Source organism: Chionomys nivalis, chromosome 1 (genome assembly GCF_950005125.1).
Source record: "Chionomys nivalis chromosome 1, mChiNiv1.1, whole genome shotgun sequence".
NCBI classification, from domain to species: domain Eukaryota; kingdom Metazoa; phylum Chordata; class Mammalia; order Rodentia; family Cricetidae; genus Chionomys; species Chionomys nivalis.
Window position 1 is genome coordinate 54,016,904 of NC_080086.1, and position 25,158 is coordinate 54,042,061.

General features: G+C 40.9%; 1 protein-coding gene across 1 annotated transcript in view; it reads left to right on the forward strand.

Moving 5' to 3' along the window:
• Positions 1-23,172, forward strand: part of Tafa4 (TAFA chemokine like family member 4) — a 201,012-nt gene extending 177,840 nt beyond the window's left edge. Inside the window, exon 5 of the mRNA XM_057765606.1 lies at positions 23,027-23,172. Coding sequence (XP_057621589.1) covers positions 23,027-23,172 — 146 coding nt within the window. The remainder of the gene's footprint in view (positions 1-23,026) is intronic.
• The last annotated feature ends 1,986 nt before the right edge of the window (positions 23,173-25,158 follow it).

Sequence of the window (25,158 nt, forward strand, 5' to 3'; positions counted from 1 at the left end):
CAGGACTTTCTGTGTTGATACAAATGTTCTCTCTCTCAAGAGAAATGGTGATCCACATGTGACTAGTGTGAATTGAAATGGGCATGTCTGGCATAAAGCTTCATATTGGATAGGACACCATTTGATTTAAGTAATATGTAACTTCAATATAACATTTATGGCCAGAGACTACCAAGCAGTATCCCAAAGAGAACTGTCTGCGTCTTCTTGTTCTCTTCCCCCATACCTAGCTTTCTTTGGTAAACAGCCGTGATCAAGGAATGTTTATTGGCTCGAAGTCACTGAGAGAGCACAAGCATTTTAAGCTTTAGTTAGGATGTACATCTGTTTCCCTTCTACCCTGGCATCTATTCCTTATCTGAATGTTTTCATTAGGGTTTTTTTTAGCTTTACCTGCTTAATCTTTATCCCATAATAATTATGCAGTATCATGTTAATTGGCGTGTGGTTAGACCCATTCTCTGCTGATATGTCCTTCTTATCTTATTTGTAAATAAGAATAGAGAGGATATAAAGCATAAAATTCACTAGAATTTACATTTAAATTAAAACAAAGGCACGGGGATGTTGGAGCAGGGCACTAATTAATGTTGACATAGAAATTGGAATATCCTTTTGCGTTATTGCTAATCCACACCACAGATACTTATCTGGTGCATTCATTTCTGTAAAAGCCTAGACTTCGTTAGTTAAATACAAAACTCAGATATTTTTATCCAATCACCCCAGTTTTAAAATTACAATTAGCTCTGAATTATTTAAATTCATCTTCAACACACATTGGGGATATTAAAGGAGGAAGGGGGCTAATTTTGAGTTGTGGTCTTTGTGTCCTGAAGCAGACAGTTGTTCTGTGGGTAAGAGCTCTTAATTTAAAACCCTGTACTGGCATATACAAGGCCATTCTCTGATGGGAGCAATGCTCATACATTTATCAAAACCTAGCCGGATAGTGGTAATGCTGACTGGCCTTATGATAGCACGAGATAAATATGCACTACAAGAAACCTTAATTTATTTTGTCAAAACGAATGCTTTGTAAATATCGGAATTAAAACAGATTAATAAGACAAAAGCCTTGGGATGAAAGATAGTTACTTTTAAAGGTATTTTAAAGTATTTTGATAAATTTTTTCTGCCTTTCTCACTTGTGAGGACTGGTTTAGTTATGGAAGAGTGTACTATTTGGGCCAGACAGTTCCATGGCAATAGAGGCTGTGTGATGAGACAGGATCTCTCTTTATGATGTGTTCTCACTGGGTTTAGTGTTTTGGTTGGGTTTATTCTCCTTGCCATTGAGTTTCTGTCAGGGGCAGTCAGGACAATGGCAGTGAAGATTATTTCACACGAGTATCTTGGGGGTTGACAGGATCTACATCTTGAGTCTCTTGGATCATTTATCAAGTTTTAATTGAACTCCTTGATGTTGGCCTTACCCTACATGCTGGGGATAGGGTAATAGTGGACTCTAGTACCACTTCCAAGAAGCCCATAGTATACAAGGAAAGAGGGACAGATAAGCTCGCATAAATGCAGAATTCTATGGCAAACAGAGAAGGCCACCTGAGGACCCCATGAGAAGCAGTAGGTCTTAACTGCCTAGCGGGGAGTTGACAAAGGAGGAGAAGGGAAAGAGGCAGCACAAAGAGTAAGTGAGTGACTGGGCAAGCACATTCCTCTGGAGACTGGAGGAACACAGAGCCCTGGAAATTGGGGTGGGATTTTACTGCTTCTGGGAGTTCACATTTTAGGAGAGTGGAGGAAGCAGATTGTGTGTCAGTAGAAGAATGGGAATTGCTGTGGACCAAGTTCCTATAGAGCTCCCTGGGACTGCTGAAAGGGCAGGTGTGGTCCGTACAGGCTACATGGAAGAGCCCGGGATTTGTGTTTCTATGAGTGAGAGCAAGTGAGTACATACACATTTCAGAAGAGCTGCATTGTCTGTAGTAAGGGCAGGTAGGGAGACACGGGATGGAGTTGCTGTGCCCTTTACTGTGGATTAGGATTCCATCCACCAACCAAAAGTCTCCTCCCCACCTTTTGTTGAGTTTGCCTACAAAGTATTAACTATCTATGACTGAGAAACATGGATTTTGTGCCCCCTGCAGGGCATTGGGCAAACTGGGAAAGCGTTTATTGGTACCTGTTATGGTACCTGTTATGTAGAGGCTACAGAGGTACAAAACAGTTCACAATGCATAGGGTAGAAGACTGTACAGGAAAGAATTACTGGGTCTCAAATGGCAAGATTGCGAAACCCTGACTTTGAAGTTCCAATGTCTCACATGTATTGGTAAGTCTGTGTTTGGCAAGGAGGAATCACTCAAATCATTAAAAATAAAAATACCAAGAGTTACACAAACTCAAGGCAAACAAAATTCCAACATGGAGGAACGGAGGCAGGTATGATGTCTGAGTCCAGCTGAGGGGCCATTGGCACTTGGTGGCTGTTGAGAGAAAGTCAGTTTTCATTAATGGTTTGACACCTGATGCCTTTACCACACTCCAGGGCAGGTCTTATGCCCAGAGTATTTTGACAACATAAACTGAACATGATGAGAGAGAGATTATGATCTGGGCAGAGGTGGATGAACTTTGATTAAAGTATCTGGTATAAAATTCTTAAAGAATACATAAAACATTATTTCAATGGCCAAAAAAACATAATGGCCTTAACTCTATAAATACAACTAAACTAAGTCAACAAATGAGAGACTAACTCTTGAGAAGGTAGTCCCTTCTTTGTGTCAAAGCAAAATATCTAGTTACTTGACACTTAGACCTAGAAAATGCCATAAAAAACCAGAGGGTGCCACTGTCACCATTTTTCTTTTCTGTTAAAACTGGAAGTCCATTACAACTTAAAGATGAGGGCATTTATTGTGTGTTTTCCTTAGCCAGGAAGGCATGAATGAGGCTTTTGAAAGAATTTTAATTTGAAAATAGACACAACAGGGCATTTTCTTGTTTAGAGTAGATTGTGATGTTCTCTAGCAGGAGTGGTGGACATACTTCCCACAAGGCATTCTCCTGTGGAGAAATGGCCCAGGAAAGTGGGCAGATGTCATTGACAGTTGTTTTAATAGAATCCAACTCCTGGTCTTTCTTCAGTTCAGAGCAAGGCTCCAACTGTTTGAACGACTTTTCTTTCTCCATGCTTATTTCCTTCTGAGGTCTGACCCCAGACAGTTCTCAACTCATTTTTGTTTTGTTTTGTTTGTTTTTCGAGACAGGGTTTCTCTGCAGTTTTGGAGCCTGTCCTGGAACTATCTCTGTAGACCAGACTGGCCTTGAATTCACAGAGATTTGCCTGCCTCTGCCTCCCGAGTGCTGGGATTAAAGGTGTGCACCACCACCGCCCCGGCCAGTTCTCATCTTTGCTGCAGGAATCATAGGCAATCCTCAGTGTGGATGGGCATCTAAAACTGCTGCTTCCTTTTCTGCACTTGCCCCTTTCTCTTTCCTCTCTTCAGGAACATTTGCTGTTAGCCCTTTCATCAAGAAACTTCATCGAGATAATCTGTCACTACGGCCCCTTACTGTGTGTTAGATATAAACAGGATTTTGTTTTTGCGAATGTGGCAATTTAAAACTCAAGAGTAGCTTGTTATTTTAACAAGCAACACTTTTTAAACAAACAAAGGAAAACTGGTTTAAAAAATTTCTAAAACTTGATATTGTATTTTCTTTTATCTAAACCTTTAAAACACATATTTTTAAAATTAGAATAATATAATAGATATATACATGCAGAATATTCAAATGCAACACTTTTATTAATTTTCTTCTATTAGAACAAACCAACTACTCAGTTCCAATGAGATGTCTCTGTGTAAGGAGATTTGTCACACAAACCCAACACTCAGTTCAATCCCTGGGCCACATAAAGGGGGAAGGAGAGAACCAAGGCCACAGAGTTGGCCTCTGAAATCTTCACACATGCCAAAGCACACCCTCCATTGTACACATAATAATAAATCAATATTTTAAAAGTTCAACTCTAATGGATCAAAGAATTTATCGTAGCACCCAAATTTTAGAAACTACTGGAAGAAACACAGAGGCAACAGTTGAGGACAGTGATTCAGGCCTTGGTTTTCTGGATAATATTCTCAAAGCACAGGAAATAGAGACAAAAACTAACAACGGCAAAGGGAACTATGGAGACAACATACAGAATGGCAGGGAACCATTGCCAGCTATACTTCTGATTGGGCGAATATACAGAATCTGTGAAGAACTGAAAAAGAAAGTCCTCAAGAAGCAGCAGCCAAATTAAAACATGTTAAATGGTTTGAATATACAGTACTCAGTGAAGAACACAGATGACCAACAAATACACGAAAACATGTTCAGCACCAAGCTATTGGGAAAATGCAAATCAGAATTGTAAGGAGATACTATTGCAGAATGTGCATCATCTAAAATTTTTAAAAAATAAATGCTGGTTGAGATGTGAATAAAAAACAAAACTGTGGTACAGTGGAATGGAAAGTAACAGAGCTACTATAGCAAATACCACTGAAGTTTCTAAACTAGCTAAAATAGATCTCTTTTAGTCCTCACATCTTAATCCTGGGTATAGCATGCAAAAGAAAGAAAATCAGTGCACCTGAGAGAATCCTATGTGTTCCTGTTATAGCCATTCTTCACAGTCGCTAAGATATGGAATTGGCCTGTATGCCAATCAACACATGGAGATCACACAATAGATTCCTAACAAGAGAATCCTGGAATCCTAGTTGCAGGGCAATGGATGGAACTGGAGGTTGTACTAAGCAAAAATAAGTCACCTAGATAATCAGAGGAACACTGCAAGTTCCCTCCCATGTGTATATAGTAAAATACAAAAAGAAAATCAGACTTTAAATAAAAGAGGGATTACTACGGACTGGAAAGAATGCTGGGATGTGGGTTCAGAGCAAAATGAGAAGTAGGGTAGATGAACTTGATTAATTCATGATGTATGTGTATATGGAAATATCAGAGTAATCCCATCAATCCACACATTAAAACCAGCAGTACAGGAATGGCTATAGTATTTTAACCTTTTTCTAGTAACACGTGAGCGTACTTTTTCTGTGACATGAGCTTCAGTATTTTCTTACTCAAGTTCCTTTCCATATATGACATCAGAAGTGTCTTGTGTCCCCTCAGTTTGAATACGTTTTGGGCATTTCTCTGCAGGACATTGACTTCCTTGTTTTTCTCTTCATTCATACCCAATTCACACTTTCTTTTAGAGTTCTTTCTGCTCTAAGCTTTTCTGTTCCCTGCCTGGCCACCCAGTCATTTCCCCATAAGCTATGGATCTCCCTGTTCCATCACATTCACTGCCAGTGCAGGTGCTTGTCACTGTTCTCATCTGCTTAGAGAATCAGGTCTCAGACAGCCCTTGAGAGCACCTAGAAGGTTTGCCCCAAACACACTCTTCAGCCAGAGGCTCTGTGCTCCCCCCGCAGTATCGCCGAGGCTACCTGGGTATTCTGGCTTCCAGGTGGGCCACTGATCCATTGCCCCTGTGTTGTCCCTTGGTCACACCAAGAGCAACGTGATGTAGCTTCTAGGTGTTCCATGGAGCACTGATCCCACTTTTGAGCAAGGCTTTTGTTCAGGAAAACATTTTAAAGATAAAAAGTCCTTTCACTTCAGTTGTTGTAAGGAGTCACTAGTTCATTTCCCGCCCACCCAGACTCCCAAAATAACCACATAGAAACTGTACTATTTAAATCACTGCTTGGTCCATTAGCTTTAGCTTCTTATTGTCTAACTCTTATATCTTAATTTAACTCGTTTCTAGTCTGTGTTTTGCCACGAAGCTGTGGCTTACCAGGTAAAGTTCTGGCATCTGTCTCCGGCAGGGCTACATGGCTTCTCTTTTACTCTGCCTTCCTTCTCCCAGCATTCAGTTTAGTTTTCCCTGCCTAGCTAAGTTCTGCCTTGCTATAGGTCCAAAGCAGTCCTTTATTAACCATTGGTATTCACAGTATACAGAGGGAAATCTGACTTTATTCAGTTCTAACTCTATGTAAATATAACTATGCTTCTTCATTAACATTCATATAATTTTCCAGTCTTTTAGACAGTGACTTAAATAGAGGGATAGTAACCATATGTTATTTATTTTGACGTCCATTTGGGACCAGACCAAAGTATTCAGGATACAATAAAAACCTGGTTGACACTATGAGTATAGTAAGACTCTACATATTGCTCACTAATCTAAATTTATTTTATTATTATGTATGAATTCAGTCAGGCACATGGATGTCAGAAGACAATTTTTAAGAATCACTTCTTTTTCTTTCCATCATCCAGGGATTGAACTCAAGTTGCCTGTTTCATGTAGAAAGCACTTTTACCTGATGATATGTTATGCCAACTCAGTTCTTACAGATCTACAATATCATTTTACCACAGCAGAAGATTTTGAAGGCATCTAGGCCCTAGTAATGAAAAAGGCATAGAATATGAAGAACCTTGATTTGATCACTGTAGTACACATTCACTGAACTACTGTCTGTGTTGAGACATTTATCTTTTCCCACTTTTTCCTTTTTACTGAAAAGATTCTTTTTGCATATGATATATCCTGATTATAGTTTCCTCTCCTACTCCTCCCTGTTCCTCCCCCTCTTCTCTGGACCCACTACCTTCCTGTCTCTCATTAGAAAAAATCAGGTTTCTAAGAGACAACAACCAAACATGACAAAATAAAATAAGATAAAGCAAAAACTATCATATCGAGGTTGAACATGAAAATCCAACAGGAAGACAAGAGTTCTAAGAGCAGGCACAAGAGTCAGACACCCACTTTTTCTAACAGTCAGGAGTCACATAAAAAATACTACACTAATAGCTAGAATACATATGCAGAGGCTCTGATATAGACCCATGAAAACTGTAGGACCATATTTCTACACGATATGGCACCCAGGCTCTCAAACTATAGCTCATACCTGAAGTAGTCACATAGCCTTCCCGACAGGCTGTTGCTACTCTAACAAAGGGCCAGGATGTTGTTTTACTCCTTCTCTGTAATTTGGAGGATGCCTGAATAGAGATGCTAATTCAAGCCTACGTGACAGAGCTGGCATACAGACCAGGAAGACGTGACAGAACAGGCACAGGTAGATATGGGTGTGACTAGAGATATTCACCTGGTTACCTAGAAAACAGAATGCTAATGCATTTTCTCAGTTTTAATTTTGGTATAAAGACTGTTTGGAGAATAAACGAGAGGAATTTTTCAGGATGTGAACTTAGGATTTCATGAAGGATCACTGAGACTATGGATGAAGAATGTGTGGAATATATACATATTAGAGTACTACTCAGCGGTAAAAAACAATGACTTGTCGAATTTTGCGTGCAAATGGATGGAAATAGAAAACACTATCCTGAGTGAGGTATCCCAGACCCAAAAAGAGGAACATGGGATGTACTCACTCATAATCGGTTTCTAGCCATAAATAAAGGACATTGAGCATATAATTTGTGATCCTAGAGAAGCTAAATAAGAAAGTGAACCCAAAGAAAATCGTATAGTCATCCGCCTGGAGAGGGGAAGTAGACAAGATTACAGGGCAAAAACTGGGATCTTACGGGTGAGGTGGCATGGGGCAAAGGGGAAATGGGATGAGAAACGTGAGAAGGGGAGGATGGGAGGATCTTGGGGGATTGGGATGGTTGGGATATAGGAAGGGTGGATACGGGAACAGCAAAGTATATATCCTAACTAAGGGAGCCATCTTAGGGTTGGCAAAAGACTTGACTCTAGAGGGGTTCGCAGGTGTCCAGGGAGATGTCCCCAGCTGGTACCTTGGGCAACTGAGGAAAGGGAACCTGAAGTGACCCTATCCTATACTGATGAATATCTTACATATCACCTTAGAACCTTCATCTTTCCCAATAAAACCATGTGAGTTGTGTTTTTACTCCCATGCCTCCATGCCAGTCCAGAAAGATAGTTTATGTTGGGGTTTGGAACCAGACACCAACATAAAACCTTTAAAATATATAAGGAGATGCAAATGTCATCCTCTATTTGAATAGTGTATGCACGTATGAACGCATCACCTCCCCCCAATGGCTACAGTTAAAATTATACACATATTACTGTACATTCTGGGAGACTGTTAGGTACAGACTTGGCCACACAGCTTCAGGTTTGGTACCCTCACCATTAATTTACCAACTTAGAAAAAAAAAACACTGGTTTTTATTACTGGTTCCATCTACCCTTCGCTGCTACTGACAGTGCCCCAGACAACCAAAAGAGAATAAGTGGGTAAAGGTGAAGAAGTTCCCTGCATCTGCAGGGTAAGATCATTATGATATTTGGAGCTAGAAAATATATTTTTTGAGATTCATGTCCATCCACCTAGTTTAGTAGTAGTCTCTCTGACATCATGAACTCATGTGGGAAGTTCTATAGTATTGTGTTATTTTTATTGGTTAATAAATAATGCTGTTTTGGCCAATGGCTTAGCAAAATAGAGCAAGGCAAAAATTTTAAACAGATAGAAAAGAAAAAAGACGGAGTCAGAAAAAAAAAACCATATAGCCACTTCAGGGGAGAGATGCTGGACACCCGTGAAACCTTGTCAGTAGACCACAACCACATGGCAATACACAGATTAATAAAAATGGGTTAATTTAAGTTGTAAACACTAGCTAAAAATGCACTTATGCTATTGGCCAAACAGTATTGCAGTTAATATAGTATTTGAGTGTTTATTTTGGGTTTGGGCAGTTGGGAAACAAACTAATGGTCTCTACCTACAAATTGGCACCCAATGTGGTTAACTACATTCATGTAAAATCTATATATGCTATAGAGATTTCCATTGGTATGGATCTTGTTTTATTGATACAAATTTAAGACCAATCTTGATGGTGAGTTTGTGACCTGACCGGCGGCAGCGGAAGCAGCCCTGGACAGGGAACTCTGAATTTCCTCATCCCCCACCCTATACTCCCTGGGCTCCCTGCAGGGGCTCTACACCCTGCATACTGCCTCTCTCTTCTTGTCCCACCCAGTTTTCATCCAGAACCCTTCTTCCTTCTGCCCCCTTTCCTCTTTGGGCACATAACACCATCCAGCCCAGTCTGTCTGGCGCTGGGGGCAAATCCTCAGGGCAAGTAGGCAGGCGAGACTTCCTTTGTTTCTCCAGCCTGCCTGGACCAAGCAAGGTAAGGCCTTTGTTTACAAACTACCCAACCTGCACGGAGATCTGATCTAGGCACCAGGAGAGAGAGCAGCGGGGTGAGTTTGTGACCGGTGGCTGCGGAAGCAGCCCCGGAGAGGGAACTCTGAAGTTCCTCATCCCCCACCCTATACTCCCTGGGCTCCCTGCAGGGGCTCTACACCCTGCATACTGCCTCTCTCTTCTTGTCCCACCCAGCTTGCATCCAGAACCCTTCTTCCTTCTGCCCCCTTTCCTCTTTGGGCACATAACACCATCCAGCTCAGTCTGTCTGGCGCTGGGGGCAAATCCTCAGGGCAAGTAGGCAGGCGAGACTTCCTTTGTTTCTCCAGCCTGCCTGCACCAAGCAAGGTAAGGCCTTTGTTTACAAACTACCCAACCTGCACGGAGATCTGATCTAGGCACCAGGAGAGAGAGCAGCGGGGTGAGTTTGTGACCTGACCGGCGGCGGCGTAAGCAGCCCTGGACAGGGAACTCTGAAGTTCCTCATCCCCCACCCTATACTCCCTGGGCTCCCTGCAGGGGCTCTACACCCTGCATACTGCCTCTCTCTTCTTGTCCCACCCAGCTTGCATCCAGAACCCTTCTTCCTTCTGCCCCCTTTCCTCTTTGGGCACATAACACCATCCAGCTCAATTTGTCTGGCTCTGGGGGCAAATCCTCAGGGCAAGTAGGCAGGCGAGACTTCCTTTGGTTCACTGTCCTGCCTGCACCAAGCAAGGTAAGGCCTTTGTTTACGAACTACCCAACCTGCAAGGAGATCTGATCTTGGCACCAGGAGAGCCATCAGTGGGAGAGCTAATCTGGGTACCAGGAGAGCCGTCTTTGGGCACGGAGATCTGATATTGGTACCAGGAGAGACATCACTGGAGCACCAGGAGAGCTATCACTGCAGGGTGCCATCACTGGGAAAGTACATCAGTAGGCAAGGAGACCTGATCCGGTAAAAGAAGATCCATAGGGGAGCATTCGGAGAAAGAGATGGGCAGGCGCCAATGCAAGAATTCACCCAACAATCTGAAAAACTATATGAAACCACCAGAACCCAGCGACCTCACAACAGGAGGACATGAACACCTTAATCATGAAGAAGTAGATAAAATTGACTTTATGAAAGTGATTGACGCCCTTAAACAGCATGTAAAAAATGCCCTTATAGAAATGGATGAGAAGTATAACAGAAAGTTTGAAGAATTGAGTAAATCAGTGAGTGATACCCTAGGAAACCAAGGAAAAACAATCAAACAGATAATGGAAACAGTTCAAGACTTAAAAACTGAAATGGAGGCAAAGAAGAAAACACAAACGAATAGAGACTACAGAAGCAAGCATAACCAACAGAATACAAGAGATAGAAGAAAGAATCTCAGATTCTGAAGATACCATAGAGAAAATAAACACGCTGATCAAAGAAAACAGCAAGGCCAACAAATTCTCATCACAAAACATTCAGGAAATATGGGACACAATAAAAAGACCAAACCTAAGAATAATAGGAATAGAAGAAGGAGAAGCGCAGCTCAACGGTCCAGAAAATATATTTAATAAAATTATAGAAGAAAACTTTCCCAACCTAAAGAAAGATATACCTATGAAGGTTCAAGAAGCATACAGAACACCGAATAGGCTGGATCAAAAAAAAACATCCTCTCGCCATATAATAATCAAAACACAAAGCATACAGAATGAAGAAAGAATACTAAGAGCAGCAAAGGAAAAAGGCCAAGTTACTTATAAAGGTAAACATATCAGACTTACACCTGACTTCTCTATGGAAACCATGAAAGCCAGAAGGTCCTGGATAGATGTACTGCAGAAACTAAGAGACCATGGATGCAAGCCCAGACTACTATACCCAGCCAAGCTTTCGTTCACTATAAATGGAGAAAACAAAATTTTCCAGGATAAAAACAAATTTAAACAATACGTAGCCACAAATCCAGCCTTACAGAAAGTAATAGAAGGAAAATCACTAATCAAGGAGTCCAACAATGACCACAGTAACTCAGACATCTAGAGACCCTTTACCAGCACATCTCAAAGAAGGGAAACACACAAAATCTACTACTAAAAAAAATGACCGGAGTTAACAACCACTGGTCATTAATATCACTTAATGTCAATGGACTCAACTCACCTATAAAAAGGCACAGACTAAGAGATTGGATAGGAAAACAGGATCCAACATTCTGCTGTTTACAAGAAACACACCTCAACCACAAAGACAGGCACCTACTCAGAGTAAAGGGCTGGGACAAGGCTTATCAAGTAAATAGACCTAGGAAACAAGCAGGTGTGGCCATACTAATTTCTAACAAAGTTGACTTCAAACTTGTGGTGGCGCAAATGAATGTAGACAGATTATATAGATATATACAGCTTTAATAAGGAAATAAACTTACAGGACCACAGGTTCCCGCGGTGTATCAGAAAAGCGGAGCAAAAGAAAAAAGGCTGCTGGGCTCACGCCCGGCAGATTTATCCGTAAACATTAGCCCGAGGCGAACACGCCCCCAATGGGTGGGGCTATGTCCCTACACAAACTTAAATCAATCAGAAGAGATGGAGAGGGACATTTTCTACTCATAACAGAAACAATTCATCAGGATGAAATCTCAATCCTGAATATCTATGCCCCTAATATAAAAGCACCCATGTACGTAAAAGAAACATTGTTAAAACTCAAGGCAGCCATCAAACCGCACACATTAATAGTAGGAGACTTTAATACTCCTCTCTCACCAATGGACAGGTCAATTAGACAGAAACCTAACAGAGAAATAAGAGAATTAATGGAGGTAATGAATCAAATGGACTTAACAGACATCTATAGAATATTCCACCCAAATAGGAAAGAATATACCTTCTTCTCTGCAGCTCATGGAACCTTCTCAAAAATCGACCACATACTCGGTAACAAAGCAAACATTCACAGTTACAAAAAAATATTAATAACCACCTGTATCTTATCAGATCACCATGGATTAAAGCTAGAATTCAGCAACAATGCTACCCCCAGAAAGCCTACAAACTCATGGAAAATGAATAGTCAACTACTGAACCATACCTGGATTAAGGAAGAAATAAAGAAAGAAATTAAAGTCTTCCTTGAAGACAATGAAAATAAAGAAGCAACATACTCAAACCTATGGGACACTATGAAAGCAGTCCTGAGAGGAAAGTTCATAGCACTAACTGCCCACTTAAAGAAAACAGAGAAAGCACACATTGGAGACTTAACAGCCCACCTGAAAGCTCTAGAAAAAAAAGAAGCAGACTCACCTAGAAGGGGTAGAAGACTGGAAATAATCAAACTGAGGGCTGAAATCAACAAAATAGAGACACAGAAAACAATTGAAAGGATCAATAAATCAAAAAGCTGGTTCCTGGAGAAAATCAACAAGATTGATAAACCCCTATCCAAACTAATCAAACGGCAGAGAGAGAATTTGCAAATTAATAAGATCAGAAATGAAAAGGGGGACATAACCACAGACACAGAGGAAATTCAGAGAATCATTAGATCTTACTACAAAAGCCTGTATGCCACAAAACTGGAAAATGTAAAAGAAATGGACACTTTTTTAGATAAATACCATATACCAAAGTTAAACCAGGACCAGGTGAACAACCTAAATAGACCTGTTAGTCGTGAAGAATTAGAAGCGGTTATCAAAAACCTCCCTTCCAAAAAAAGTCCAGGACCAGATGGTTTCAATGCGGAATTCTACCAGAACTTCCAAGAAGACCTAATACCTATACTCCTTAAGGTATTTCACAATATAGAAACAGAAGAGTCATTGCCAAATTCCAAATTACAGAGCTACAGTAACTCTGATACCAAAACCACACAAAGACCCAACCAAGAAAGAAAATTACAGGCCAATCTCACTCATGAACATCGACGCAAAAATCCTCAACAAAATTCTGGCAAACCGAATCCAAGAACACATTAGAAAAATTATCCATTATGATCAAGTAGGCTTCATACCAGAGATGCAGGGCTTGTTTAACATACGCAAATCTATCAATGTAATCCATCATATAAATAAACTGAAAGAAAAAAACCATATGATCGTTTCATTAGACGCTGAAAAAGCATTTGACAAAATTCAACATCCCTTTATGATAAAAGTCTTGGAGAGATTAGGGATACAAGGGTCATACCTAAATTTAATTAAAGCTATATACAGCAAGCTGACAGCTAATATCAAATTAAATGGAGAGAAACTTAAAGCCATCCCACTAAAATCAGGAACACGCCAAGGCTGTCCACTCTCCCCATACCTCTTCAATATAGTTCTCGAAGTTTTAGCAATAGCAATAAGACAACATAAGGGGATAAAGGGGATTCAAATTGGAAAGGAAGAAGTTAAACTTGCATTATTTGCAGATGATATGATAGTGTATATGAGCGACCCCAAAAACTCCACCAAAGAACTCCTACAGCTGATAAACGCCTTTAGTAATGTGGCAGGATACAAGATCAACTCCAAAAAATCAGTCGCCCTCTTATACACAAAGGATATGGAAGCAGAGAGGGAAATAAGAGAATCATCACCTTTCACGATAGCCACAAACAGCATAAAATATCTTGGGGTAACTCTAACCAAGGAAGTGAAAGATCTATTTGACAAGAACTTTAAGGCATTGAAGAAAGAAATTGAAGAGGATACCAGAAAATGGAAGGATCTCCCTTGCTCTTGGATTGGGAGGATCAACATAGTAAAAATTGCAATTCTACCAAGGGCAATTTATAGATTCAATGCAATCCCCATTAAAATCCCATCAAAATTCTTCACAGATCTTGAAAGGACAATAATCAACTTTATATGGAGAAACAAAAAACCCAGGATAGCCAAAACAATCTTATATAATAAAGGAACTTCTGGAGGCATTACCATCCCTGACTTCAAACTCTATTACAGAGCTACAGTAATGAAAACAGCGTGGTACTGGCATAAAAACAGAGCAGTCGACCAATGGAATCGTATAGAAGACCCGGATTTTAACCCACAAACCTATGAACAACTAATTTTCGATAAAGGAGCTAAAAGTATACAATGGAAGAAAGAAAGCATCTTCAACAAATGGTGCTGGCACAATTGGATGTCAACCTGTAGAAGAATGAAAATAGACCCATATCTATCACCATGCACAAAACTCAAGTCCAAATGGATCAAAGACCTCAATATCAATCTGAACACACTGAACCTGATAGAAGAGAAAATGGGAAGTACCCTACAACATATGGGCACAGGAGATCGCTTCCTATGTATAACCCCAGCAGCACAGACATTAAGGGCAACATTGAATAAATGGGACCTCCTGAAACTGAGAAGCTTCTGTAAAGCAAAGGACACTGCCATTAAGACAAAAAGGCAGCCTACTGACTGGGAGAAGATCTTCACCAACCCCGCTACAGACAAAGGTCTGATCTCCAAAATATATAAAGAACTCAAGAAACTAGACTTTAAAAGGATAATTAACCCAATTAAAAAATGGGGCACTGAACTGAACAGAGAATTCTCATCAGAAGAAGTTAAAATGGCCAAAAGATACTTAAGGTCATGCTCAACCTCCTTAGCGATCAGAGAAATGCAAATCAAAACAACTTTGAGATATCATCTTACACCTGTCAGAATGGCTAAAATCAAAAACACCAAGGATAGCCTTTGCTGGAGAGGTTGTGGAGAAAGGGGTACCCTCATCCATTGCTGGTGGGACTGCAAACTTGTGCAACCACTTTGGAAATCAGTGTGGCAGTTTCTCAGAAAAATTGGGATCAACCTACCCCTGGACCCAGCAATAGCACTCTTGGGAATATACCCAAGAGATGCCCTAGCATATGACAAAAGCATTTGTCCAACTATGTTCATAGCAGAATTATTTGTAATAGCCAGAACCTGGAAGCAACCTAGATGCCCTTCAATAGAAGAATGGATGAAGAAAGTGTGGAATATATATACATTAGAGTACTACTCTGCGGTAAAAAACAATGACTTCTCGAATTTTGCATGCAAATGGATGGAAATAGAAAATACGATCCTGAGTGAGGTAACCCAGACCCAAAAAGAAGATCATGGGATGTACTCATTCATAATTGGTTTCTAGCCATGGATAGGGGCCACTGAGTCTATAATTTGTGATCCTAAAGAAGCTAAACAAGAGGGTAAACCCAAGGAAAAACATATAGATATCCTCCCAGCTATGGGAAATAGACAAGATTGATGGGCAAAAAATGGGAATCTTGGGGGGTGGGGTTGGATGGGGATGAGGGGAGATGGGGAGAGAAAAGTGTGAAGGAGAGGATGAGGGGAACTGGGGGAATCGGGGTGATGGGGGGTAAAGGAAGGTTGGGTGGGGGAGCAGGGAAACTCATACCTTAGTTAAGGGAGCCACCTAAGGGTTGGCAAGAGACTTGAACCTGGAATGGCTACCAGAAGCCCAGGGCAATGTCCCCAGTTAGTTCATTGGGGCACCTGAGGATAGGGAACCTGAAATGAACCTATCCCATAATCATACTGATGAATATCTTGCATATCGCCATAGAACCTTCATCTAGCGATGGATGGAGATAGAGACAGAGACCCACACTGGAGCACCGGACTGAGCTCCCAAGGTTATAATGAGGAGCAGAAGGAGAGAGAACATGAACAAGGAAGACAGGACCATGAGGGGTGCACCCAACCACTGAGACAGGGGGGCCGATCTATTGGGAGCTCACCAAGGCCAGCTGGACTGCTACTGAAAAAAACATGGGATAAAACTGGACTCTCTGAATGTGTTGGACAATGAGAGCTGACGAGAGGCCAAGGAGAATGGCACAGGAACTTTCATCTGGCGATGGATCGAGAGAGAGACAGAGACCCAATTTGGATCAACCGTCTCAGCTCTTAAGGTCCAAATGAGGAGCAGAAGGAGGGAGAACATGAGCAAGGAAATCAGGACCACGAGGCGTGCACCCACCCACTGTGACAGTGGAACTGATCTATTGGGAGCTCTCCAAGGCCAGCTGGACTGGGACTGAATAAGCATGGGTTGAAACTGGACTCTCTGAACAAGGCGGACAATGAAGGCTGATGAGAAGCCAAGGACAATGGCACTAGGTTTCGATCCTAATACATGAAATGGCTTTGTGGGAGTGTAGCCTGTTTGGATGCTCACCTTCCTGGACCTAGATAGAAGTGGGAGGACCTTGGTCTTCCTGTAGAGCAGGGAATTTGGACTGCTCTTCAGTATCGAGAGGGAGGGGGAGTGGACTAGGGGGAGGAAAAGAGGAGTGGGGATAGGGGGAGGGGAGCGGGGGGAGGGGGCAATATGTGGGAGGAGAGGGAGGGAAATGGGAAACGGGGAGCAGTTGGAAATTTTAAGTAAAAAAGAATAAAAAAAAAGATCAATCTTGATTAAGGTATTTTGTTTGTGCAGCTCATTTAAAAATGTAATGTATAATTTAAAAATATAGGTTAATAGATAGTAATCTATAATAGTCAAGTTTACTGTCATGTTAGTTAGGTTTTCTAGATATATAAAGATATACTTCAGAGGGATATATATTCTTAAAACCTTTCAAAGACTAACAAAATATAGCATTTAAAATGTTTAAGAACTTAGAACTTTTCATGACAATGAGACTCATCTGCCTCTGGCAGCACCAATCTACTTCAGGAGAATGATGGGCATTGAAGAGGTTCCTTATGGAGTTTGCTAGCCATTTGGGCAAAAAACTGCTCTTGTCTTGAGTGCTTGATATTATGCTATATGAACTAGACATGCAGGATCCACAGAAAAATGACTGCTAAACTTGTCTAAAGGTGAGAGTCCTCCAGGGTTCCTGTTTCATAAAAGAGTCTGCAAAACATTCTACAGGACACACCAAAAAGGTGACTAACAAATTGCCAATATATGTGGAACTGTCTTTAAAATTTCTTGCTTCATGGAAAAGTCTGCCAGATACTATGGGCCTGTAGGCTAAAGATGGATGCTCCAACAATACAAAAGAGCTTCAGGAAAGTGTCCAGGCAGGGAGACATCTCTGTCAATTCTAAAGTTTTAAAAGTTGCTTACAATGCACTTCCTGTTTACTTAAGTAATAGTATATCCCTCTGGAGTCTTTAATGAAATTAAAATTAAATAGTTATAATTATAATTTTCCTTAGTTATAATAAAAGATAATATAATACTGTAACTATAATTCTTACTTAATACCTGCTTTGTTATATGCAGTTTTACTTTGTTCAAGTTCAAACCTTCCTTTTTATTTAGACAGAGAAGGGGAAATGATGTGGGAAGTCCTTCTGTATATGTTTTGCTTTTACTGGTTAATAAATAAAGCTGTTTTGGCCAGTGGCTTAACCAAATAAGCAAGACAAAAATTCCAAACAGATAAAAGAGAAAAAAATGTGGAGTCAGGAAAAAGTCATATAGCTACCGCAGGAGACAGATACTGGACACTGCATGAGACCTTGTTGGTAGGCCACAACCACATGGCAATACACAGACTGATAAAAAATGGGTTAATTTAAGTTGTAAAAGCTAGCTAAAAATACACTTAAACTATTGGCCAAACAATATTGCAATTAATATAGTTTCTGTGTGTTTATTTTGGGTCTAGACAGCTGGGAAACAAACGAGCAGTCTCCGCCTACAATAAACAACCTGTACAACAATATACTATTTTCTGTCTTGGCATACACTAATTTAAACATGGAATGATTAATCTAAATGACAAATCTATATGACTCAGGTATAATTGCTGTTGATTGGGGCTATCAGCTGGTAGCCCAGAAACAGTGGCTGCATAAGGAAAGGAGAAAATCTGACTCTTTTAGAAAGTTGTGAAATAATTCCATGTTCTCATCACCTTGTATTGCCATAGCCCAACTGGACAGTGTTTATTTATTTATTTATTTATTTATTTATTTATTTTTTTTTTTTTCGAGACAGGGTTTCTCTGTAGCTTTTTGGTTCCTGTCCTGGAACTAGCTCTTATAGACCAAGCTGGCCTCAAACTCACAGAGATCTGCCTGTCTCTGCCTCCCGAGTGCTGAGATTAAAGGCGTGCACCACCACCGCCCGGCGACAGTGTTTTAATACACTCATGTTCTGTATATTGCTACTTTTTTTTAAAATAAGGTTTTGTTTCTGGTGGACATCTCTTGTATCAAGGAAGAGGTATATATTTATTTAAAGGTCAGCATGTGGGCTCTGATGTTAGACTGTTGCCCCAGGTCCTTTCTGCTTCTGGACACTAGAGTTTTTAAGCTAGGAGGAAAAAACAAAACAAAACAGCAACCTCAGCTTTGGAGGAAAATTTAAATGAGATAATACAGGATAAGCAATTAGCAAGGAACCTGAAACTCAATGAGGAAAGTTACCGTTAGCATTTATGGAGCTGGAACTTTTTATTTTTATTTACTTGCCATTGATGGTCTTTCTTATAACACTGAGTCTGTCCTGTTTTCTCTATAAAATGTCATGTAATCTAAATGGACAGTTGACTGCCCCCTGTCATCTTGCAGGCCCTTCCTTCCTTTTTATACCTAACTGCTCTCCTTTATTGTGCTAAGAAGTGGCGAGAGTGGAACATCCTTCTTCTGGCCCTTTAAGAGGCATGCAGCCTTGCACTCTGGCTCAACACCAGCTGCGGTTTGGCATTTCTGGCCCTCTTTCTGTCGAGATACATTCCTTCTTTACCTAATTTGTCGATGGTTATTATCCTTAAAGGGTGTGGAATTTTCAAAATGCTTTTATACATCTATCAAAGTGATGATATGATTTTTATCATTTATTCTCAGAATGTAGTGGATCACATTGATTAATACTGAATCCTCTTTGTACTTGAGAGGCAACTCCCACCTGGTCATGTTGAGTAATTTCTTCAACATCCTGCTAAATTTGGCTTTTTAGTGTTTTTTGCATTAATTTTTATGAAATATGTTGGCCTGTAATTTTCTTTTCTTGTAGATGTCTGACCTGACATTGGTAAGAGGCTAAAACTGGCTTTACAAAATGTGTTTGTAATGTTGTTTCTGCTTCACTTCTTTTAAGAGTCTGAAAAACCGTTGACATTGAATTCAGTAAAGTCGGCAGATAGAAAAATTTTAAAAGAATGAATTGTAAAAAAATGACTTGCATTTTCATAGAGTGATAAAGAATTTTGAAAAGATCCTGTTTATGATCATGTGATAAAAACAAAATGCTTAGAAAAAAGAATTCAACCAGGGAGGCAAAAGATCCGTGTACTGAAAGCTCTCTGATGCTGCAGAAGGAAATCACACAACATAAAAGTGAATATTGTTGCCAAGTTTCCCAAATGACCTGCAGATCCCTATCAAAAACTAAGTAGCATTTTCATAGAAATGGAAAAAGCCCTAAAAGTTATGTGAAGTCACAAAGAGCACAAATAGATCAAGAGTTTGTAAGAAGAAGGGAAGGCTAGAGACATCGCACATCCGAATCCCTGTACTTAGAGCTACAGTAATCACATAACATAGGTGTGCTGTAAAAGCAGACAAACAGAACAATGGAACAAGGTGGAAAGCCCAGTGATAAACTTACATACGTGTGATCAAGGCGCTGGATATACTCACTGTAGATTATGTCAAAAGTGGCTGGCTGCAAGTAAAAGATGGCTTTATTCCATACACAAGAATAACACACAGTGTACCACAGACTACCATGACTCCAGAAACTATGAAGCTGAGAAGTGAATGCAGGAAACCCTTGACACTAGCAATGGACTTTTAGGTATGGATACTAAAAACACAGGCAACAAAAGCAATCCAAACAAGTAAACACCCGTCAAACCAAAATCCCTTATAGGCAACAAAGAACAGAAGGAAAGGACAGCCCAAAGAATGTGAGAACTTGTTTCAGAACATATTTCTCTTTTCTAAGATCTCCACCACCCCGGCCTCCATGGGTATGTGTGCACACTAGCACAGGTGCCCCTGGAGGCTAGAAGCAGTCATCAATCTCCTGGAACTGGAGTTACATGTAGTTGCGAGCTGCCCTACATGGGTGATGGGAACTGAGCAGCAGTCCTCTGAAAGAACAGTACGTGTGCTTTAACCGAGGAGTCTCTCCAGCCCCATGAATCACATTTCTGTAAGGGGTTCACATCCAACCCATAAAGGGCTTGAAGAACTTGAAATCCCCAAACCAAAACCAGTGAGCGAAGGACCTGATATCTATTTTCTCAGAGAGAACAGAGATATCAAACAAGCATCCAAGGCAGTGTTCTACATCACTGTATTACCTTGCTCTCATTAGAATGACTGTTATCTAAACCACAGGGGGATGTGAGGACACAGAGAAAGGGGAACACTCATGTATTGTTGACAGGAAAGTGAATTGGTACAGACAGCTATGGAAAGCAATATAGAAATTCCTCAGAAAATAAGATTACATATGCAGTAACCTTCCTGTTAGACATAATACACAGGACATAAAATCGGCCTTTCCTTTTTGTGTGGTGCTGGAGCTCCAACCCAGAGCATTTCACAGGTAAGCAGATGCTTTAAGCCACATTCCCATCCTCAAACTCACTACCTATAAGGCATCTGTACCACCATTTTCACTGACATAGCTGGGTGAGAACAACCCAGTAACTTCAGTGCTGGTGAGAGAAGGAAAATGTGGGCTATGTTCACAGTAGACCAGTATTTGTTGACACAAAGAGATTCTGATATCTGTGAAAACATACATGAACCAGGAGGGCTTTATGCTAAAGGAATAAGCTAGGAACCAAAGGGTTAAAGTTCCCATGGTCTCATGTTTATATAATTTTTCAGAAAGTAGAATTTTTGTTAGTACAAAGAAGAATTGTCATTTTCAGAGCTGGAGGGTTTGGTAGGATGGGAGATGAAATGGGTTGATCAAAGGGTACAGATCTTCAGTTATAAGGTGCACAGGATATGGGGATTAATGATCAATGATGAGTAACTATGAATGAGTTAATTTATTTGATTCTGGTAATCATCTCACACTGGTGTAGGATGTGTTGCTTTCATTAGTTGAATAAAGAGACTGCCTTGGCCTTTTGATAGGGCAGAAACTTAGGTGGGCAGAGTAGATAGAATAGAATGCTGGGAAGAAGGGAAGTGTGGTAGATGCCATGAATCTCCAACCTGAGACTGATGTAGGTTAGAATCTCTTCTGGCAAGCCACAGCCTTGTGTTGACATACAGATTATAAGAAATGGGTTGAATCAAGATGTCAGAGTTAGCCAATAAGAGGCTAGAGCTAATGGCCAGGCAGTAATTTAATTAATACAATTTCTGTGTGGTTATTTCAGGGCTTAAGCTAGCCGGGCGGTGGAACGCAACAAAGAGCCTGCACCTCTTACAACAACACACTTTTCACACATAGCAAACTGATATGTTTACCCTGTTGCCATTTATTAAAGTCTTTATTTAAAAACACAAAAGTAATCTATGGGTCCCACATCTCTGCAGCTCAGAAACTGTGGAAAACAATTATCATCCCAAGGGGGAGAATTGTAACACCTACTTGGAGGTGTTTTCTATGTAAATATTGCTGTTTCAACAAGAAAATAGGTCAGGCTTTCTTGACTCACCAATGCCTCAACTCCAGCTCAGTTCTGTAACAGCTAATTGGCTGAATTAACCTCTGCAATTCAGCTACCCTGTGAACCATCCTATAGAACGGAGATTCCCTTACTTCTGTTGGTGTTCAATTCCAGAATCTAGTATGCTACTTGTTATGGTTTTTGTCTCTTTAAGAGACAAGCCACGCCCACTCCTGGTGACCCCTGCCCTCCTCCCACCATCTTAGTGTCTCTTTCTCTTGGGCCCTTCTCTGTCTCTCTCCTCCTCTTTTCTCTCTTCCCTTTCTCTCTCTCTTTCTCGTTTTCTCTCCCCCTTCTTTAAGTAACAAGTATTCAATTCTATTCTGTATGATGTGTCTGCCCATGTCCCTTCTTACTGTTGCCTGCCCAGCCGCTCGCCTCGCTGGGACCAACAACTGCTCCGGAGATCCGGCATCTGTCTCTTCCTGGGATGAGCTGCTCTGAGGGACCGCCGGGGGATCTTGCAGCATTTTTAAAACTACTTATTTTCTGTTTTATTAACATAAAACATAGTATTACTGGCAAACTTCTGTGTGTGTACAGATGACAGGAGATGGGGAATAGTGAGTTCACAGGTGAAATGAACATCCCGGAATAATCTCACATGGACTGTGAGGCATGGCTGGGTCCTGTCACTGTAGCTGATTTTCACTACATGACAAATTGTGACTCACCATTCAGCTAGTTGCTGCAGTGGCCTACAGGGCCGGTATCCATACAGCATGAAGTGTTTAAGTTTTAGTGTTCATAGCCATGAATAACATTGAACAATACCTGCCTGCCACTGGAGCCTGCAACCAAAGAGATTGTCTGTTACAGTATCTAGCCTTTCCTGGACCAAAGGACTGGCTCAGTTTCCCCTGAAGTTACTATATCCTTTGCATCTTATGGCCAATTTTTTTATGCCTGCCTTTTTGGAGAAACTGAGGCTAAGAGAAATTATATGACAAATTTAAGGCCATAAAGCAAAGGAGAAAAGAACACATTGAGATTCAAATCAGGACAGGTGCCCACAAGGCATTGGCTCTTCCCAATTCTATTTGGTAGCCAACTCCAAAACTGCATTTTCCAGAGTACATGGGGGTCCAACTGAACTCTTTAAACACACTTATGCAATGGTCCCAGAGCGGCGTTTGCATGAGTGTGCTAACCTGTGTTCCGCTTTGCCACCCACACGTGGAGGAAGAAAGCATGTCACAAATACAATGCATCCTTTGTTTTCCAGCTTCCATTGTGATTGAGAAGTGGTGGTGCCACATGGATCCTTGCTTGGAAGGAGAGGACTGCCGAGTCCTTCCGGACTCCTCGGGTTGGTCCTGTAGCAGTGGCAATAAAGTCAAAACCACTAAGGCAAGTACGAACAAAAGGTAACTGTAATTTACAGCTGCAGGAGCTGCTAACTCAGGGTGTTCCTGCTGTGCCTGGATCTCACCAGCAAGAGAACAACATTGTTTTGTGTTGATAAACCTGCCAGGGCTGTGCTATACTGTGGCTTTTGCCTTTCAGGAAAGACCATTTGCCAGTGTTGCTGCTGCGTGTTGGGGCAGTGATTTGGTGGGTGAGCTCTTACTTTCAACAGGGCTCCTAAATTCCCGTCTGCTCCTTCAGGAGTTCAATTTAAAGTAAAGGTTTCCGAGTTGACAGAGCGGTATATCAAAGCGACATGGCAAGAATCCACGGCCAGATGATTTACTCAGGTAGGAAAATGTGCTGCCACTGAGATTGGAGACGGGCCAGGTGAGATTCTCACTCAAGTCTTTCACAGCTTCTCCCTGGTGGTTCCCCATTCTGGATTTCTTGCGCCTGAAGAACACTTTGATTCAGTTCTTCAGTGAGAAAGCAAATTTCTTTGTCTTGTTGTGTCTACTCAGTTACTTGGATTTTAGAATTTTTTACTGTCAAATCCTTTCATGACTGCTTTCCTGGTTCTCATCTAATCCACCATCACGTCCAGATGACTAATGACTTCCTTCCGGTATCAGCTCCATTCATTGACTACAGCAAACAGTATTTGTGAGATATCAGCCCTCAACCAGGCCATCCTAAAACCTCTGAGCAGCTTCAGTCACCCCATTGGTCCTTCAGAGACAATTCTGCAAGATAGGCACCCTTCTTTCTCCCCCAAACTTCCTGGTCTTCTTTTGGTCTCTGCCATGATGCCTTTGAGGTGGTCCTTCCTTCTCATTTGATGTGATGTCTTCCCTTCCTTTCTAGTCAACTATTCTTCTTCCTTGGTTGCATCTGAGTTTGGTGACTGAGTATCCACTAGGGTTACATTTTACATGGATAGCTGTATTCCTTTGTTCCCTACATCACTTCCTATCTAGTGTGGGATCTGTGAAGTCAGGTCCTTGTCTGTTTGCCTATCTTGGTAGGCTCAGATCCAGCTGATGTCACCATAGCTGTTTCTTGAATACCAGTTAACAAGTCTTTCTGAGGTTACTGGTGTTAGATGGGTTGCAATGATGTCCATTTAAAGTTGTCTCCCATTAGAACATAACTTGTGCTTACTGGTAATGTGTGATTTCAGGAACATTTGTGTTGACAGGACCTGTGTAGATTCCACCAGTCACAGACTAAAACATTAAAAGATAATCACATCTCAACTAAACCTGTACAGTTTTCTTTTTTTGTCATTATTCCCTAAATAATACAGTAAAAAAAAAAAAAAAAAAAAAAAAACATTTCTGGCTGGAGAGATGTCTTGACAGTTAAGAGCACCTTCTGCTTTTGAAGAGGACTCGGGTCCAGTTCCCAGCACCTACATGGCAGCTCACAACCATTTTTAACTCCATTTCCAGGGGTCAAGTGCTTCTTCAGGCCTTTATGCATTTGTGTTGTAGTTGTTATAAGCAATCTAGAAAGTACTTAAAATATCAAAAAGTCTGTATACACTACACGTAAGTGGCATACCATTCTAGGTAGGTTTTCCGCATGTACAGATTTTGGTATCTCTGGGTGCTCTTTGAGGCAATCTTCCATAGACCCCAAGTCACAACTCTCTTTTTACATCCATGTTAGAGGAACTCCATGGAGGTATTTGTTGAAGCAGCAAGGAGCTTAACTGTCCCACTGCCCAACTAATCCCTCTAGGCCACGCCCAGTAAACTCCCAGCCACCTAAGGCCATTGCACTTGCTAAGCAACTTTTGTTTCCTGCTCCGAACTCCTTTCAGCTGTTCCCATAAGTACTCTCTAAATAAAAAGTATTGAAGTCTCCTATGAGGTTAAAAAAATAATCTTCCATCTATCAGTGATTAAAATAAACTTTCATTGCATTTCTTGTAGACTAAGAAATAACATTTTAGAAGATTAAATTTGTATTGATTTTTAGATATAAATGTAAAACAAGATTGAA